General features: G+C 43.3%; 1 protein-coding gene across 1 annotated transcript in view; it reads right to left on the reverse strand.

The window, feature by feature from the left end:
* pcdh7a (protocadherin 7a) overlaps nt 1-19,391 on the reverse strand; it is a 38,504-nt gene extending 19,113 nt beyond the window's left edge. The window contains exons 1-4 of the mRNA XM_085276994.1: nt 18,888-19,391; nt 16,780-18,725; nt 13,386-14,562; nt 7,587-8,366 (exon numbers count right to left, since the gene is read on the reverse strand). Coding sequence (XP_085133120.1) covers nt 7,587-8,366; nt 13,386-14,562; nt 16,780-18,203 — 3,381 coding nt within the window. The 5' untranslated portion in view covers nt 18,204-18,725; nt 18,888-19,391. The remainder of the gene's footprint in view (nt 1-7,586; nt 8,367-13,385; nt 14,563-16,779; nt 18,726-18,887) is intronic.
* Nucleotides 19,392-19,674: the final 283 nt, after the last annotated feature.

Here is a 19,674-nt window from a genome sequence, read left to right on the forward strand (position 1 = left end):
CCAGGGCCAGTCTTTTGCACTCACGCAAGATCTAATAAGCTGATATCCGGCGAGAAATGTGCTCTGATTCGCCAGTGGCAAAAATGCATAAACCATATTGCACAGTGCAGATATTCACACCTTAGGCTTGTTCCTTGGTAGCATGCTTAATTTTATCCAACCCCCCCAAAAATGAAAAGCAAAGATTAAAGCTGATTTTAACTACGGTCTAAAAACAGACGAAAAAGAGGGAGCAGGAAATGGAGAGGGTTGTTAAGAGTCATTTGTAAAATTTAAAGAAACTATTAAGTGTTATAAAAAAAGAAAGTTTGGAACCATTAAAAACACGTTTTAAAAAAGATGGATCCAGATGGAGAGTGATGAAAAGAGATGAAACCACTTAGGGAGAACAAAGAGATCAATCAAGAGAAAGACAGACGGAGGAAGATGTAATTGTGCGTGTGTGAGTGTGTGGAGGGGGCGGGGGGTAAAGTCAGACATTGGGGATGGAAGATTGGAAAGAGACACTTTTTTGAATTGGACGACTTACACAGCGCTGAGTTCTAAAGCAAATATCTCAGGCGCCTGCTCTGTACAATAAAATAATAAGTGTTTATAAGCACATTCCAGTGAGTAGATTTTTGCCACCTTGGTTTTGTAAGTTTGTACATTGAAGCTTAGATCTGTTACCATCACTTTTGAGAGTATTTTTTTAAGACTCATAATTAGACATATATCTTTATATTCCAATACTTTAACTCTGAGCATTCACCTCCTTTGCTTTAAGCCTGATCGTGATTTAAGAATAAAAGCGCTTTTTCTTTATGTGTGTTTGCAGACCTGTCATTGGATAGGTGTTTGATGATTCGTAAGTTGTTTCCTCTGTAGATGTCATGAGTTCAAAACTCAGTTTCAGCATCTTTTAACGAAAGCATGCTGATATTGTGTCAGTCCATTCTACATAATAAAATCAGTCCGTCCACCGAGCTGTCACCTGGAACATCGACTGGCAACGCTAAACCAATTTTAATCAAGTTGACTCACCCTAGATTGATTCAGTTTGAGTTTATCCAATCTGACTTGATTCCACACAATCTGAATTATTCAATTTAGCTGCGCTGTGCGCAGTCCAGTTCAGTTCAATTCAAAATCCATTCAAGCCAATTTAATTCGGCTCAACTCAATACCACTTAATGCACTGAAGATTCTTTTGTGTAGGTGGATAAAACCAGTCATAGGGCTACTAAGCTGTCTCGAATCCCTGTCTAGTGTGAGAAAGAGTGCTTTTGTTTAGCAATATTGGGTAAAATTGCTCAACCCACAGACAACCATTAAGGTAATGCTGGAAGGCAGATGAGCTGAATGCCGAGCTGTACAATGCGGAGCAGAGTCTTCAAGACGCAAATAAAAGGAAGCATCGCAGTGAGGGGCTTGCTATGTAGGTCTTTGTGTGTGCTCAAATGTGTGTCTGTGTCAGGGAGTTAAGAGAGAGTGTTTGTGAGCCTCCGCAGATGTGTGTGATTCTTGGAGGCAGAGTGTGCCCGGGCTTGTGAATGTGATTCCGATCCAGAGGGAATGGAAGAAGAAACTGATGTAAGAGATGGAAAACTTTCCTATCCACTTGTGTGTCATCATATTCTTATCAGACTTCATTTGCTTGCAGTGAAAAAGTGTGTATGCATAAGGATCTGGGAGGGTGTGTAATTATGTGCTATTATGTACACACAAAAGTGTTTCGGTGGGCACGTCTGTGTGTGTTAAAATCATAATTTTGACAGTGCCTGCCACATGTATCCCTGCTTCAGCTTGCCTGCGTGAGTGCATGTATCTGCTGGAAAGACATTCCCACATTCTTGCCATTTCCACAGAGAAGTTGAAACAAAAGCTGAAGGGAGGAGTTGTTAACACGGTAACATTATCAGCTGAACACCCTGTCTGTATTATCTTGTGTGGTAAACAGCTGAGACAGACAAGGGACTTCTAATCACATTCCAGCTCTGGTTGACCTTGATGTGTAAGGAAACAGACAATTTGTCTCCTTTTGCCTCCTGCAACCTCCCTCCCTCTGATTCTCTCCTTCCTTTGTCTTTCTCTGGCTGCACTTAGGCTGCCACACATGGAAGTGCACATGCTGTCTTTGTGGCTTTAATTCAATGAATCCTAAAAATAATCTCAACCTTTAGCATCGCCTGTTGCCCTTTACTTTTTACATTCACATTCTTATCTTGAGTCAAAGTGTTTTAAAGAGTATGGGCGACCAAAACATCACTTTAAAAACCTCATCTTCATCCCACTGAGGACATTTGGACTGCACCTTGTCTACGCTGGCTACATTGTGAAAGCAGCATGCCAGCCCAGCAGCAGTAGCAGCTGCAGTTCTCAATCATTTTGTGTTCAGTTGGAGCGCCGCTGTGCAATCTGAAAAGTTTCGGCAGCAGTCACGGCCCAATACACTCTACATAGTCCCGGAGAAAATAGCAGAAAAACAGGTGTGAAATGGCAGCTTCGAAATGAGACCAAAACAGTTCTTGTGCAGATGCAGCCTGCAGTGCTTTCACATTTACCATTTTTCAGGAATTTGAAACCAAATCTGGTCCTCAAGCTAAGGCTTTTCCCCTGTATTACAGAGTTATATCTGTGGAAGTGAGTGCAATGCAGCTGAAGATTTGTTTGGTCAGATTCAGTCTATGAGCTTAGTTTCTTTCAGTTAAATTTATATCAATGTAGCTGTTCTAACAACAGAGGAGTTCAAACAGATGGATAGCTCAAAACCTGTGATTGTAGATATGTCTATACTATGTACAGTACTACACTGTAAACATGGAAATAAATAAATAAAAACATGAATAAAAAAGTAAAGGATTATTTTGTCCAGTGACCTTAAAAAACATGACAAAAACATTTATGAGTCATTTATAAATCTGATCGTTGCCTATATTTAAAATATAAATGTTGAATGAAATGATTTAACTAACAAACTATTATTCTTTCAATTTCAGCTGATGCTTCTAAATCTTAAATCGAAGGTGCGATGAAGATGCTTTTGTACTTCCATTCAACTGTGGCTCTTCATGCCAAGAGCCCACAAAGTACTGCTGAATGGCAGGTCGACAAAACTGTCAATAAAAGGGAAATTCGTGTTTCTCGATGTTTACAAATGTCAGTTTGTTTGTGAGTTTTAATAATGGACCTTCAGTGCACTTTCAGACGCAGACTATTTATGTTCGTACAATCTCGATCAAGCGGAAAATCAATGTTTACAGGGTAAGCAAGTGTTCTAAATCTACAGCCAAGCACCTAAGAAGGGATAGTGCGATGGTCAACCCTTTCTTAGTCTCCTTCCATCATTTAAACCTCTCTCACTCTGTCTCATTTCATTCAGTCTGGCTCATGTTTCCTCTCTCAAGTCCACTGCCTCTAACCCCAGCACCTCCCCTCCCCTCGTGCTTTGCTGCCAGGTCAGCAGATCAGTTTCAGTCTGGCTCAATGGGTGATCCCCACTTTGGTTACCTTGTCCTTCTCACCTCCCACTTACCTCCACCTCCTCATCTCCCATCTACTCGCCCCTTGAGCATATGGCTGGCTGAGTGGCCTGAACTCGTCGTGACTTTAATAAATACCTCAGTGTGCTGGTATCATCATGACAAGGGTCACGGGATGGTTACAGTGTGCGCATTCGTGTGTGTAACAAAGCAACAGGGAGGGGACAGTGTGTGGTTGTGTGTTTCTGTTTGTTTCTGGATGACAGTACCTTCACCTCTACGACCCAAATGCACGCTGCATGTTATCACAGGGGGCGTATGTGCGGATGCATTCATGTGGCATGCATGAATCTGAGTCTGTGACAGAGGCTCATCATATTTAATCCTGGAGGGATTTTGCTGAAATGAAAAGCTGCTTTTCAATTTTATAATCCAGTAGACCTAATCTCTCCACCCGCACCCGTCCATACAGTCCAATTAGATGGACAAGACTGGCCGGATGAGTCCTGTTCACCACAAACTCCCCTTCACCTGACCTTGCTGTGCCAATACAAGTGCCCCGTGTTGTGAGAGTCCAGCAGTGACCTTCACCAAGTGTTGCAGAAATGTGCAGTGCGCAAAAAACTGCACCGTCGACCCACCTGTTTCCACTGCAGTCTTGGCCTTGTTAACAGGACATTGATTGGACTTGGACTGAATGTGTGTGCATGGGTTTAAGATGATGTGTGACTGGTTCGATTCAGCCTTTGTGGCACCGAGCGCTCACCCGCCCCCGCACACCCGCTGGGTTCAGCAAGAGAGAAAGTGCACACTACAGTAAAAGAAGTCGCACTAGTGAAAATGCTGAGTCGATTTATTCTCGGAGGTCAGTGTGGCGCATGGAAGATGCAAGGGTACCAGCGACGGGGTGTTTAGATTTATAGCCTGGCATATGGCAAAGAAAGTTGGAGACTGATGGAAAGGAAGAGGGAGTGAGAGTTAAAAGGGGAGAAAAGTGAACAAGTGAAAAGTTCAAAGCGCTCTTTCAGATTAAGTTACACTCTGCAAAAAGGATGAAAACCAAAGATAACTGGAAAAATAACTGTTAAGTTTGATAAGCTTTAATTGTGGGTGACTGAGGACAACAGACAGGAGGAACCTTGTTGTGATGAATTGTGCATTTTTTTTGTGTGTGTGGTGGAGTTAAAGGGTGGAACAAGGCCACTTTGCCCATATTGACTGCAGTGCCATGTGACTGCTGTGATCATTAATGTGTCCTGATGCCAACGGGTATCCTGATGACCCACATCTCAGCAGTCCACTCTCAGTCTCTGGCTGCCACCCAAACCAGGCCTCTCTCTTTCTCTCGCTCTCTTGTCTTCTATCTTTACTCCCCGCTTTCCATGCCTCTCTTTTCTTGGAGAAACATACTCCTATCGTCTTTCTTAGAATTTGTCCACTGCAGGTGTAAAAGTGAAGTTGCAAGGAGCAGAGGTGGTGAGGGTAAACAAAACTAAATACCTGGGCTCAACCAACCTCCACAGCACTGGACAGCATGTAAGAGAGGTGAAGGGGAGAGTACAGGCAGGGTGGAGTGGGTGGAGATAAGTGTCAGGGATGATTTGTGACTGAAAGATAGTAGCAAGAGTGAAAAGGGAAGGTGTTAGTGAGAGCTGCTATGATATATGGTTTGGAGACTGATGAAACGACAGGAGGCCAAACTGGAGGTGAAGAGTTGAAGATGTTATGGTGTGACCAGGATGGACAAGGTTAGAAATGAGTATATCAGGGGGATAGCACGGGTTGATCAATTTACAGACAAAGTCTGAGGCTGAGATGCTCTCGACATGTGCAGAGGAGGGATAGTAGGTATGTTGGGGAAAGGATGTTGAAAATGGAGCTCCTGAGCAGAAGGAAAAGAGGAAAAAGACAGACAACATTCATGGATATAGTGGAAATTAAGGGGGTCGGCGTGACAGAGGAGGATGTTAGAGACAGGGTGAGATGGAGGCAGTTGATCAACTGTGGTGAGCAAGAAGAAGAAGTTTGGTATTGAACCTCTATAATTTTTCTATTACTGTTAGAGACACACACCCCCAACCCCCAACACAAACACACACGGACACACACACTTCTTGTAGAATTTAGTTAAATAGCTAATCATTTAGACCACATTTCTGTTTTTTTCACCATTTTGTCCCTCACCATTTCCATTCGTATACAGATATCTTTCCCACTCTCTCTCTCCCTACTCCTCAGTGGACAATTTACATAAAAACAACCAACACTATTAACTGAGCTGTCTTGTGATCTTGTTTCCTCTTTGATGCAATCTTGCACTTTATTCATGAGCATCCAAGTTGGTCTGATGATGTGCTGACTTCAAATGAACAGCTTTTAATATTTTCACTGACCCAGTAAAGTAGCTTTAAAATGCAGAAGTTCTGCCCCATCTGGTTTACTCCATCTTCTTCCCCCTCCTAACCTTCTGTAATTCTCACCCACTCCTGATCTAATTCTATTCCAATTTCTGTTGGCATCGCAAATCCTACATCTGGCACATGCACACCACCTATTACTCCCGGAGTCTATCTCTCACTTGCACTCATGTATAAAATGCATATGCCTTCATGGAATAAGCACTACTGCAAGCAAAGTGACAGGCACCCACAAACAAAAACCTGCTCATGTCGCTAAACTGTTTGAGTTAACAAATTTTGACATGTAAGCGAAACCAAGTCACGCATGAGCTCCCAAAATCTTAGCCAGCACACACACACACACACACTGTGTATGAAACCAATGGGTGTTGGAAATTTTGGGGGTCAGCTTGGGTGGGGAGGGGGCAAACCTCACTGCAGAATGGGAGTTAATTACCACATCCGATCAATAATTCATTACTCTGTCAGTTTGTGTGTCTGTGTGAGTCTCTCTCTGCTCTGGCATGTTTTGAGTGCACATAAGCATGAACACCAAACTCTCCCAGTAAGCATTTTCTTTCCCTGGGAATGGCAGATTAAGAGGATTGAATCCGTAATGGATTAACCTCTGCAGTTTGTGTGCGTATGCATATGTGTGAGTGTTCCTGTGTGTGTGTGTGTGCACGTGCACTGAGCGGGATCAGAGAGCCCATGTATGAACTGATTAGCCTAAGAAGCTGCTCTCCTTCCCTTTTAATGACCACATCAGCACTTTTCTCACCACGTGGAGGATAAATGTAGACTTGTCTGTCAAGGAAATGAGAAGCCCGCCTCTTTAAGAAGGGTTAGCTGTCATTCAAATATCACTCGTGGGCGCACTCCCTACAGAGTCCGGAGACCCTGCTGTGTCAGTGTGGCCGTGATGATAGATAGTGACTGTGTCTGTGTATTTGTAAATGTGTATACATGTGTAGGTGGAGGGGTGAGTGACCATCTCTATGGTGCATTTATTTATCAGCAGGAATTCAGCTTTTAACTGCAGCGCCTGGATTGAAAACCAAAGCCATTGCATCCATTAACTATATGACTGATATTGTTTATGGGATAAACATATATATAAATGGAAGAAAGATAACAGCTTGACAAGGGAAACAGAAACACAAAATGACCAATTACCCTGCTGGAAGCAACTATTCACCCACACCCCTCTCTGTTTTCACTCCGACTGATCTCCTCAGGGGTTCATACACACGGTGTCACATACACACACGTGTGCGCGCGCACATATACACACAATCATGCACATTCACGTACTCTTTGGCTACAGTGTGAGCTTGATGTATGTGCCCTGTAGTAGATCTTGCTAAACAGAGGGCCGATGTTTGACATGGAGCGCACGCGTCTGACAGCAGGCTACCGCCACACTGCTCATAGGCTTAGTATGCTGACACAGACACAAAAAAGTGCGTAAGCATACACACACACACACACACACTGACAGCTATTTTGTGGAGATAAAATGGTGTTTAGACATCAGCGACAGGGTTTGCAGTACAGTATGTCAGCAGATGTGTGAATAAGAAGACATGAAGCCTGGGATGAAAAGGAGGAGATCAGGAGCCACACAGCGGACAAAGAGACAAAGAGACAGAAAGAGCTGAGTTTTTTAAGACAGAGTTGTAAAGAGGGACCAGTCAAAAGAATATTCAACATCCAGTGCGCCTACCTGTTTGCTGTACTTGTTTCCAGTCTGGCAGCCATACTCTGAGCACTGGTCAGATCCCAGGGACATGGCATCTGCATTGCCACTGCCTCCACTACTGCTGCTGCTGGAACCAGCACTTCCCACACACCCACCACTGCCTACAAAGGTGTTAGAGGGAGGCAGCTCCTGGACTGCCTGGTGCTTCTTTCCCTCTGCTGGAGGTGAGTGAGGCTGAAGATTCACTGCGGGGAGGGGCGAGCTGGATTTGTAGTGCCGGGCCAGATCTGGGCTTGACTGATGCCTCCTACCACCGCCCATCCGCGGGCTTCCAGGGTCACCATCCACAGCACAGTAACGAGCTGCCAGGCGCTCACTAGCACTGCTCAGATCCTCTTCATCATCATCATTGGCATGGCGACGCAGTCCGTTGACTGTGACTATACCACTGTAGAGGGCTCTGTCTGACTTTCCTCCTCCAGGTCCATTCCCACTGCTTCCACTGCGCTTGTCCCTACGAGGCTTGCGTCCACGATCTGATCCCCCACCACGGCCAACCTGTGGCTGCGCCCCCGTGGGACCAAAGAAATCTTCCTCTGGCTCCTTCTTGCCGGCCTCATAGCCATTCTTACCCTGAGCACCACACTGCCGAGCTGTGACTACCAGAAGAATAACCAAGATGACTGCTGCGGCTCCTGCCAGGACACCAATTGCTACACTGAGGCGCTGCTTGCCTAACGCACGCTCGCTGTCTGGGTCCCCTGCAATGTCTAGTGACAGCGGAGCCATCAGGCTTCGGGCCACCTGGGGAGAAAGGGAATAGGGGGAAAGATAAGATGCAAATGCAGAGTAAAGAAGGAAAAGGAATGCAGAGACAAACCATCAATAAAAAGTTTAGAGCAGCAACTGTAAAAAGATGACACAGTGGGGGTGAGCCACAGAGAAACATCAAACAGCATCGTCATCTTAATTACACTGTGTTTTAGTGTGAGAGCTTCCCATTATTCCCAGACACATAGGGTGTCACTAAATATATAATTGCTCTTGCTTCCCAGTTGCAGCATTTCAAATTGTGCCTCCAATTCTTCACTTGTGATCTCGCATCTTCTGCAGTAGTAGAGAAAAAATCTGGGATTATACTGTTTAAAGCTGATTAAAAGAATAAAATGAAACTTTAGACACTGAGCTCATGGGCAGTTAGGAATGGGAAAAGTAGGAGAAACAGTCAGTAAATGTGAAAATAAATTCAAGAGACATTATGAATACACCCTCTGAATGCAAACTCATCTACTGTCTCATCAATGAACAATGTCCCTATTGTAAATGAAAGCGTAGGCATGGATTTGTTAAGGATTTGGTATCACAATTTTTGCACTGCGAATTGGACAGTTAGACAAATAAGGAGGCCACTGTAAATATGTGAGCTCTGTGGAATTGTCTTTAGAGCCATTTTTTCCCCCACATTTTAAGGTCTCAAGTTTGTTCTGTTTAGTTACAAGGTAAATCCACGCTAATCCATTTCAATATACAGCATATTGCACATATTTTGTCTCTGGGCTTAAGATAGATCTAACAATTATCTTCCTTTATGAACACATATACAGGATTGAAGCTCAGACATGCTCTGAGCTTGTACACTAATAAAAGGATCATTATAAGAAAGTGGGTTATGCTGAAACACAAACACAGCCATTAGTGGATATGGAGCCTTGCTCGACAGGAGACAATGAGGCTGTGGTGTTCTGGTCTGCACAGCCCTGCTGATAATATGGGGTAGACTCATGAATTTAAATACGACTAATCAATACAAACCAGCTTTGTAGGCAGAATCATTATTTAGACGCACTACAAGTTTAGACAGATATGAGCACAGTGATATCTATTCATGCACCTACACATGCCCGCAGAGAGTGTAAGCTGTTAGCGAGACAACTCATTCAGCAATCCCGACACCTTGTCACAGAGCTCATACGACAATTTCTTTGACCCATCTAGACAAAAAACTACTGACTCATGTAATTCCTGCTGCCTGCTGCTTAAGAATGTTAGATAATAAAGTATGCAAGGATGGATGGGAGAAAAAGAAGTTAAATATGAGCCCTCGTGGCTTCAGATGGCTCAATAAAAAAAATATATGGTATAACCTGCAGTGTTAGTAATACTGCAGAAAATTCTGCTCATACAGCTGCACTGTGTAACTTGCTCATTATACTACAAAAGGCATATGAGGCTTACTTATACAGAGGCATTCTTTTTGTTATCCATGAGCTGAGAATAAGCCTGGCAGTGTTGTAGTTCGTTGTTTTATCCCCATCTATCAGGGTTAAGTTTCATTGTTTTTCACTGAGTTGTGTTGGTTCTATTCCATTATTCTGCTTCCACTGCAGAGGGCCTCTCTGCCAGGCTCCGCTCTCCCATCAGCCCCACTGTTCTTTTGCCTGCAGTATTCCTTTCCATTCTCATTCTACTGGGCGTCTCTGGCATAGCGCATCCCCTGCACTGTCTGCTGTATTGTGTGTGCAGAACAAAGAGAACATTGCGATGGTGTGTCATATGTACAGATACCACTATGTGATGGTGCAGCCGCCGAGTCTCTGTGTGTTTGAGTGAGCACACAGGCACATGTGACGGCAAAAAACATGAAATGATGCAAGGTGTATGCTTGTGAATCATCTCCTCTCTCTCTGTGTGTGTGTGTGTGTGTGTGTGTGTGTGTGTGTGTGTGTGTGTGTGTGTGTGTGTGTGTGAGTGAGTGTGCATGTGAGAAGATGAGACAGCCCATGTATTGTCATCCAAGTGTAGATATGCATGCTGTATGCAGGTATGGGTACAGCATACCTGCACAAGAACATTAGATGCCCCAAGTGTTGAGCGATATAAGCTGCCAACTCTACCCCTACATTTGAATTCAACCTTGTGACGCATCCCAAAATCCCAGAGGAATCTTCCATTCTGCTGCATGAGCTTTATTCTAGCTGGACCTAACATTAGCATCTATCTGTTCTACTCTCCAAGGATTCAGTTATCAGCATGTCACTGCAGATACTGATGCATCCAGACAAGGAGTCCACACAACTAGCCGATACTTGAAAAGTACTCATTCCCGGTTGGGGGCTCAATAAATTCACACCACAGAATAGCAACACTTTTAAAAATCTTACATTTTTAAGATGAAAAAATATATATTCATATATATATAGATGAACTGAGATAATATACAATTGGTCAAAATGTGAAAGTGGACGTCATAGTAGATCACACTTTTGATGTACCTTAAGGGGTCCCAAATGACAGCAATGTCTAAAATCTCACAACTAAATTCTTTCTTCTTCTACCTCAAACTCTGCAGAATGATATTCCAGATAATTATCCAACATGTGGCTCTCCCAGTAATGTTGGATAGAAAAGACTGGGGTAATTTTCTGCCGCGGTGCTACTGCAGCAGCAGCAGCCGTTTTCGTTCCCTAATTGCATCTGGCATCCATCCACCACTCAGTTTGACTTCATTATGAGATGGAGGTATTCTCTCTTCAATGACTTCTACTCAATTACTCCTTCAAGTTCCTCCAGTCACACTAAACTATGCATATTGTAATCACAGACAGCTTTTATATCAGCTTGGATATATTACACCCTATTGTTTGATTCAGTGGCATGGTCATTTAGGCATACTGCAGCTAATTCTTCCTGCCCTGGTATTGTTTCATCACTTACCTCATGATCTTTTTAAATTCTCATCTCTTTGATTTCTTGTTTTTTTTAATATATATTTCTATTTTTAAGTGTTAAATTCATAAGGTGTTCTATTTACTCCCTTGTGATAAAATCATTCACCCTCTGTCTGCACTCATTTGTTTGACTTTGTTCGAAAAGATATCTGGATGCCAAATTGTCTCCACATGAGGTGAGTCAAAACTTTCAAGCTGAGGTAATACAGGATGTTTTTCCCTTGCTAAAACACAACATTTAGCTTTAAGTGTGGTTCAATACAAGGATTTAGATTACTCAGAGGGCATGTTTAGCACAGTTTTACTGTAGTTGCTATGCAACTGTCTAAAATAGCTATACTAACATAACAGAAAATGAGAAATTAGTTAAAGTTTACATTTCTCAGCTGGCAATCATATATATTCTCCAAGTGTCTCATTTTTAGTCATCTTCCCACCCAGGGAAGCAATACACTACAACAAGCATAGAACGAGGTAGAGTCTGCAAGAGGTGCATCTGCATTATAAAGTGTGCTCTTACAGATTCAGCTAACATTTTGCATAGGTTAGAGTTCAGTGGAACTTTTTATGCTGTCCATATTGACCAAAACATTTTTTTTGCTTGTTATATGTGTGCCTCTTACTACTCTTACTGTTCGCCTCACTACCTCACTACTATTTATACAATATTTATATTTATATAAATCATGATACATGCAAAGAGTGGACAGCTGAAGACCTTTTCCTCAGAGAAAATCTAAGAATCAGTTCCTGCCCAAGTTTCAAGTGGGAGTTGAAACCACAAGTTCAGCACAAACACTCTAACCACAAAGCCACTGAACCAATTTAATTAATTAAGCGCCAGTACCAATTTCCACACCAGAGATAAAGTTTCAGTAATTATTACCTGCCAGCATTTATAACTTAATTGAACATTTTTAAAGTGTAATGGAAAGTTCATTTGATTAATACGGAGGCAGAGGAGAAAGAAAGATTTCCACCAGCATAGCATAAGCTAAATTTGAACTCATACTGTTGTAGTTATTTTTGGTATCTCGGTAATGTCTTTGAGTCTAGTCAATTACCTCTGCACCTCTGTGTGGCTCTTTCAAGCCAACTCTGATCTTGCTCTGAAGACTTCTGTTTCAGAAAGCCACACAGATTTATTCAGTAATAGCAGATGCATTATATATTAAAGATTCTCTTTATTCTCCCAGTAAACATTACTCCTTTACCATTTGAAGTGGTTTACTTTATCTAATCTCTGCCCGTGTCTCTTCTCTTCACAGTGTGCTTCAAAACACAATGCAAACTCTATACTGCATTAATATTCAAGTCTATAGTTAAGAGACACGGCTCTGGAATAACTTCTATTCAAATGTACGAACATACTTCAACCTATTCTGTATCAGAGGGCCAAAACTGGGACAGGGCGATCTCTCTCTTGCTGGCTCTCTAACATACTTACCTCTAATGCTCTCTCTCTCTCAAACACACTCTTTTCCTCTCCTCTTTCTCTCTCACTCTCCCTCTCTCTATCACACACACACACACACACACACACACACACACACACACACACACACACACACACACACACACACACACACCTAATGCTTTCAGCTTTGAGTTCAATGTACCATAAAAGGAGAACCACTTCAGTAATAACAGTTATTTTAACCACACACACATTATAACAATGCATGCTGGACAAAGAACACACTCCAGTAGGCTCCAAACTACAAAGAAGCTGGCATTGCCAGTAGCCATCAATTGAGAAATGGGCTTCTTTATCTGGGGCAAATGTAGGCACATTTTCCCCCAAAAAACTGTCTGAAAATTACACCATGCAGGCTGCAGAATCTCTGCATTTATTCATTCTGCAGCCACAGCTCCTGCACTGTAATGTGTAGACATTGTGGCCGTTTAAGTAGGCCCCGGGGCAATACCATCGCTGTCAATATTTGTTATCATTATCAACAGTGTGGAATTGTGGTTCACATTTACCAAAAAGGGACAGTAGGTTTCATTAAATCTTTTACTTTGAGTTATTTAACTTAATGTACTCTGTGGGAGAAATCAGTTAGCATAAGACTGTATTAATACATGAAGTTACCTGTGCATCCACTAGTGAAGCATTAGCCAAGCTCTCATTAATGAAGACATGAACCAGCGCAGTGGCACAGAGAGAGGGGATGCCACTGTCATTCACTCGGACCACCAAACGATGTAGACCTCTGTGGCGGCGCTCCAGAGGCTCTGCCAGGGTGATCACTCCATTGGTGTGGCCAATCTCAAACAGTCGGAAGGGATTTCCTCCTACTAGAGAGTAGTGAAGATCAGCATTTGGGCCTGTGTCTGAGTCTATGGCTGTTACAGTTTTGACAATGGTGCGGGCACTGCTAGCAGGCGGTAGGAGGGTGTAGGACTCGTTGGCTGGAGAAGTAATTGCGGGGGCGTTGTCATTTTCGTCCGTCACAAAGAGCGAGACGGTGGCAGTAGCAGTTTTGCGAGGCTCACCTCCATCCACTGCCCGGACACGGAAAGTGTAGGTGGAAAGCTTTTCACGATCAAATGATGCAGAAGAGAAGATGGTTCCAGTGTTGTTCTCAATGGAGAACAACTCTTCATTCTCTTTTTTACCATCTTCTCCCTCTGATTTTTCTCCTGTCATCTTCTCATCAACTCCATCCATCTCTACAAAAAGACTTAGTTCTGCATTCTGACCTTCGTCAGCATCAGTCACAGTGACCATGCCAACTGGACTGTTGGCTAGCAGATTCTCCTTTACATAAAATGTGAAGATTTCCTGAACAAACTTTGGAGCGTTGTCATTGCGATCGGTCACCTGAACAACAACGCTGGCAGAGCCTTGTAAAGACGGGGTGCCTTTGTCCTTTGCAAAAACCCGCAGTTCATATCGCTCTCGCTGCTCACGGTCCAAAACCCCAGTGGCACGAATGTCTCCATTGTCTGCATCTATGTAAAATGGTCCATTAGCAGCAGGGTCGAGTGAGTAGGCAATTTCAGCATTCTTGCCACTGTCTGCATCTGTAGCTACAACAGTGACTACCCTTTCGCCAGGCGAGTTGTTCTCTGCAAAGTGGACCTCCACAACACTCTGGGCAAAGGTTGGAGCATGGTCATTGATATCTACAACTCGCACCATCAATGAGCTGTTACTAGAGAGACTGGGGCTGCCAGAATCTACTGCCACAATTGTTACACTGTACTCTTTTGTGGCCTCGTAGTCCAGCAAGGCAGAAGTGTGTAAGAAGTACTTTTTCTTGTTCCTGTAAAAAAAGAAAAAAGAAAAAAAAGAAACATGAATGCAATAGACATTTTACAGGGAAATGATATACGTCTGATCTCCGGTGGAGACAAATAATGATATTTCTTATTAAACTGCACTGGCACTGAGACACCAGGTGTTGCAGAAAGTTAAGTGGCTATTGTCTTGGTATTTTTATGGGAAATGTTCTATTATCATATCATACAAAATGTCACTTCTTTTGATTTTAGAAAGCCCAAGGTCACATCTTCAAAAGTCTTGTGTTGTCTCTCCAACAGGAAAAAAAGCATAGAGATACGTAGATCACAGTGATTAGAAACAAAAAAAAGACAAGCACTCAATTAAAAAGAAAGGACTAGAGAATACCTTGTTCTTTTTTTTTGCCTGAAAATTAACATCTGTCGAATAATTTCACTTTTCTTTCAATCAGCTCTAATATTTGCTACTTTAATAATCATTGGATTTAAAAACATCTTCCAAGGTGACTGCAATAATCTGTGAAGGGACACTAACACTGGAGAAACTGTGATTGTGACATTTTAATTAAAACCATGTATCGATGTGGTGAAGACCTCTTATCGTTACCACTTTGACAAATTTCTTTAGTCGACAATAGCCTTACATTCAATAAAACCACTAACCTCATTGTACAGGTGTCTGGTACTAACAATAATATCCTAAGAGGCTTTGTCTTTTTTTTCTCACTCCTGCCATTCAATGCCTTAAGGGAACATTCTTATAACTGACTGAAGTGCACTGACATCTGTAGTCATCACTGCTGGAATAATATTATTTAAAAGTGCAAAGCCCTTGACTATAATGAATATTTGTGCCTTAAGTTTACAGATTGTAAGATAGCTTCCCTACTTTGTAACGTTAGTGAATGAGTGACACTACTTGAACTAAGCTCAAGTGAAATTGGCATAGAAAAACACTTGAATTCTCTGTGAAAAACAGAGATCTAGATGGAAACGGTTTGCTGGATGTGTTGTTATCAGTGTTAGAATAAGCAGGTGTATATACATTTTCATATGCTGTATATTTCTGAATCATGATAACAGTTCACACGGTTCAAGGTTTGTATGGTATGTATGGTGAGGAGATACCAGTGAGTGAGCCAAGAAGTAGCTTCACATTAGTGTACAGTTTATGGAAAATGGGGGTTGACAAATTACAAAAGAAGAAGAAAAGCATCTTACTAAGCTAATAGGCTCCTTCTAGAACAACTTTTATTCACCATTCATCACTGATTCTACAAGTGTGCGAAACGCTAATGGGGGGGATTAAATATTGTTATTAAAAAATATATATTCCCACATTTGATGTTTTGATAACAATGGTAGAGAGTCAGGTCTTTGTATATGATTCAAAATCTCCCATAGGTGTTGTGCTGGGTTGAGATGGGGTTACTACAAAGACCATATGATTAATATCATTTTTATACTCATAAACCATTTAGTGACCCCTTGTGCCCTATGGATTAAGGCCATCAGTACAGAAATATTTCATCAAGCAATAAAGGTGAGCACTCAGGACACCTTTGTATTGATTTTTGGAGACCCTTGCCTTTAAGGGAACAAACTGTTCCAGGAACTTGACCTCCATAGCATGACAGAGCCCACAGAATCTCTCCGTATAAGGATCAAGGGTTCAAGTTTCCCTCTGATTGTTCACACATCTGTGTTCTTTGATAACTGAATTAATCACTGTACATAAGTGTTAATAAATAGCTATAAATTACCTGTGTTTGATGGAATTTTAAAGTTGTATTGTTTGATGTATATGACCCTTTTTTTAATAAACAATGACCTCGCTGTTGTTTTTCAACTCTGTCATTTTGATTCAGGTGCTTAATGATACATAGACACATGTTATTTTACTAATATTCTGCCTGTTTGCTAATGTTTTGTCCCCCGCTCAAGTGAAGTTGTGTATCATATTGAACTTTTATTTGAAATGCCTCATTACTTCATAATTACCAAAGATAACTTACTGTGTTGTGCTCCTTAAAAAATTTCCACCGTGCTTTGGCAAGGAATTATTATTAGGATAGAGGTTCATTATCTGACAGTGTGTGCCCAAGTAACTTATTATCTAGTCTTTGATTCAGTGTTGTTCAGCAAATGCTTAATGATAAACACTTATCCTGGCATGTTTACTTTTAACTTTTCAGGATTTTGTGTAAGTTATCACTGTTAACTGTTTTGGTTCATCTTACCTGTCAAAGGCGTCATCTGCAGGTAAGGGTGGGAGCACTGTTTCCCCAGCTGGCTTGAGTGTGAATGGGACATCTCCTACTACTGTGCAAGTCACAGCTCCATTCTCTCCCTGGTCCCGGTCTGACACCTGGACCAGAGCTACTGGTGTGTCCACCAAGACATTCTCTGGCACTAAAGAGGCTCCGTCTCGTACAGGGATCCGGCCAATTTTTCGGATCTCTACAACAGGAACGTTGTCATTTTCATCCCGAACAGCCAAAACTACCGTGGTTCGATCAGTGCGGGGTGGCTGGCCGCGGTCCCTGGCCATTACTGTGAACCTCAGTTGTGCCACTTCTTCTCTATCAATCCTGTGGAGAACACTCAGCCATCCAGTTGCTTCATCCAGCCTTAGGAGTCGCCTGACAGACTCAGTTGCAGCTCCAAAGACGTACTCCACTTGCCCATTGACTCCAATATCACGGTCTGACGCTCTAACCTGGAGGACAGGTGTACCTGGAGGGGCATTTTCTGCCATTTCTGCTTCATATGTAGACCTCTCAAATTGTGGGCTGTTGTCATTCACGTCAGAGATAGAAACACGAAGCAGAGCTTGGGAGGAACGTGGTGGGTTCCCTCCATCTCGAACCCTCAGGACAAGCTCATATGAATCTTTTTGCTCACGGTCTAAGGTGCCTTTCACAATGAGCTGTGGCTGTTTTTCACCATCTGGTATATCTGCTACTTGCAGTTCAAACACACTGCTTCTAGCTCCTCCCCCATTATCTCCACTTCTACCCCTCCGGTCCCCAAGCCCATCTACTCTAGTAATGGGGTTTCCTCCTGCTGTGCGTCTTGATGAAGTTGACCCAGCCCCACCGTCCTGAATGAGCTCATAACGGTCAATGCCGTTTCGCCCAAAATCTCTGTCTGTGGCAGTGGGAAGCAGGTAAAGGGTTCCAATGGGCCGATTCTCTTCAACTGAGAGCTGCAGCACAGGTGAGGGGAAGGAAGGTGTATTGTCATTGATGTCTGTGATGACAACACGGCCTTCAAACAGGTCTACCCAGCTCTGCAGTGGCCCGATCACTGACACTTCAAAGTCCAAGAAACACTCATTTTCATCAAATATCATCTGGCACTGGGGGAGTTTCTCTCTGTCGATGCGCCGTGGGCCGGTTGTCAGCTCACCTGTCACATTGTCAATCTTGAAGTACTCTGAGCCGCTCTCCAGGGCAAAGGTGACATCCCCACTGCCTGTACCTGCTGTGAGGCCAAGGTCTGCGGCTACGTTGCCAATCTTGACGTCAGGTGGACCCTCCTCCGCCACCCGGTACCGGAGAGCTGAGTCGGCACCCGGTAGCTGAGTCAGCAGCTGCAGCACTAAGACCACGAGGCTGAGAACCTGCGCCGCGGAGGAGTGCACTGCACCAAGCCTCTGCATGGCTCTTTCTCTCGCTTCTCTCCTTCCCGCTCTGTCTGCCTCGTAGCTGCGGCTCGTCTCTTCTTTATTTATGTTCTGGTGTACCTCACGGCGTGGGTGTTTGGTTTATCCTTTCTTACCCTTTCTCTACCACTCTCTGTGGACTGCTGCCTGAGGTCCGGAGAAAAGCTTTCTGACTGTAGTTCACTTCAGTGGCACAGGCTCCTTTCTTCTGTTCTCCACCTATACTCAGTGATTTTTATTTTCAAACTTCTATAGCAGCAGTGCTCTTATCTTGCTGGGCTGTTTAAGCCTCAGAGATATAAAAAAATCCATCCTGCTGCGAAAAATAAAACTAATTTATCAGAATTGGATTAATCCACTTCCTCACTTCTTTCTCTTCCCTCCGTAAACCGGAGAGCTATCCGGACAAGGGCGCTTATCAGTTCATAATGCTATTTGTAACTTCTTTTTATTCCAGTCACATTTGGGACAGAGGCTTTTCTCGCGTTTTTCACAGTTAGAAACTGCAATGCAGCACCACTAGAGGAAAGAAAGAGAGAGAGAGAGAGAGAGGGAGAGGGAGAAAGAGAAAACAGCCTCTCAGCTCTCCGGATGGTCAAAATTTACTCGAATCTCAGAAAAAGAATGAAAATCTGTTTGAAACAAGTCTCTGGGATCCTGCTAGACGGGATCTTTTCTTACCTTCAGATCCAGCTGCGTTTTCCTCTTTTTCCCGCAGTGGAGCAACGTGCCAAGCAGTCGGATTCCTTCACGCAAGTTATCTGGAGAGAGGAGTGTTTTGCAAGCCGACTTTCTGATCATGTATTTTCTCATAAAATAGAAAAACCAGAGCCACTCTTTGTGGACTAAAAGGGGGGTATCCCGAGTGCAGCATCAATTTAGCATAATCCTGTGCAGCCCGTGTTCGGGATGGATGTCTCGGTGATGGACCGAGTGTAGATGCGTCTTTTTCCAAGAGTCCCGCATTCTCTCTCACTCCTCCACACGCGCCTCCTCCTCTGGTTTTTTTCCCCTCTCACCTGCACTGCTCGGGACTGCTGCTGCTGCCTCCGGTCTCCAGCAATGCTGCAGTCTCTCTCTCTCTCTCTCTCTCTCTCTCTCTGCCTCTCTCTCTCTCTCTCTCTCTCTCTGTCTCTCTCTCTTCGCTACTGCAACATTTTCCCCCATTCGCGTAACTCGATCGCTGAGCTGTAACGGGAGAGGCAGCAGAGGCGGTGTTGGGTCGCTGTGTGTGTATGTCGGTTACTGGGGACAGACCTCACCCCCCTTCCTGTCATATAGGAAGATTAAATGGCTTGGTGTCTGGGCTGCTGACAGCTCCTGGTGGGGAAATATCTTTATTCACGTATTCATACAAAGGACAAGAGAGACGGATAGAAAAGAGAGTGATCTGGCTGTAATACAAGTCAGCCCAGCGCTCAGTCATATTTCTGCTGGTGCAGCTCTTTTGCAGAGGCAAGTGTAGAGG

This window comes from Mchenga conophoros, linkage group LG6 (assembly GCF_057382185.1).
Source record: "Mchenga conophoros isolate Kocher_MC1m ecotype Shallow Benthic linkage group LG6, M_conophoros_male_GT1.1, whole genome shotgun sequence".
Taxonomy (NCBI): Eukaryota; Metazoa; Chordata; class Actinopteri; order Cichliformes; family Cichlidae; genus Mchenga; species Mchenga conophoros.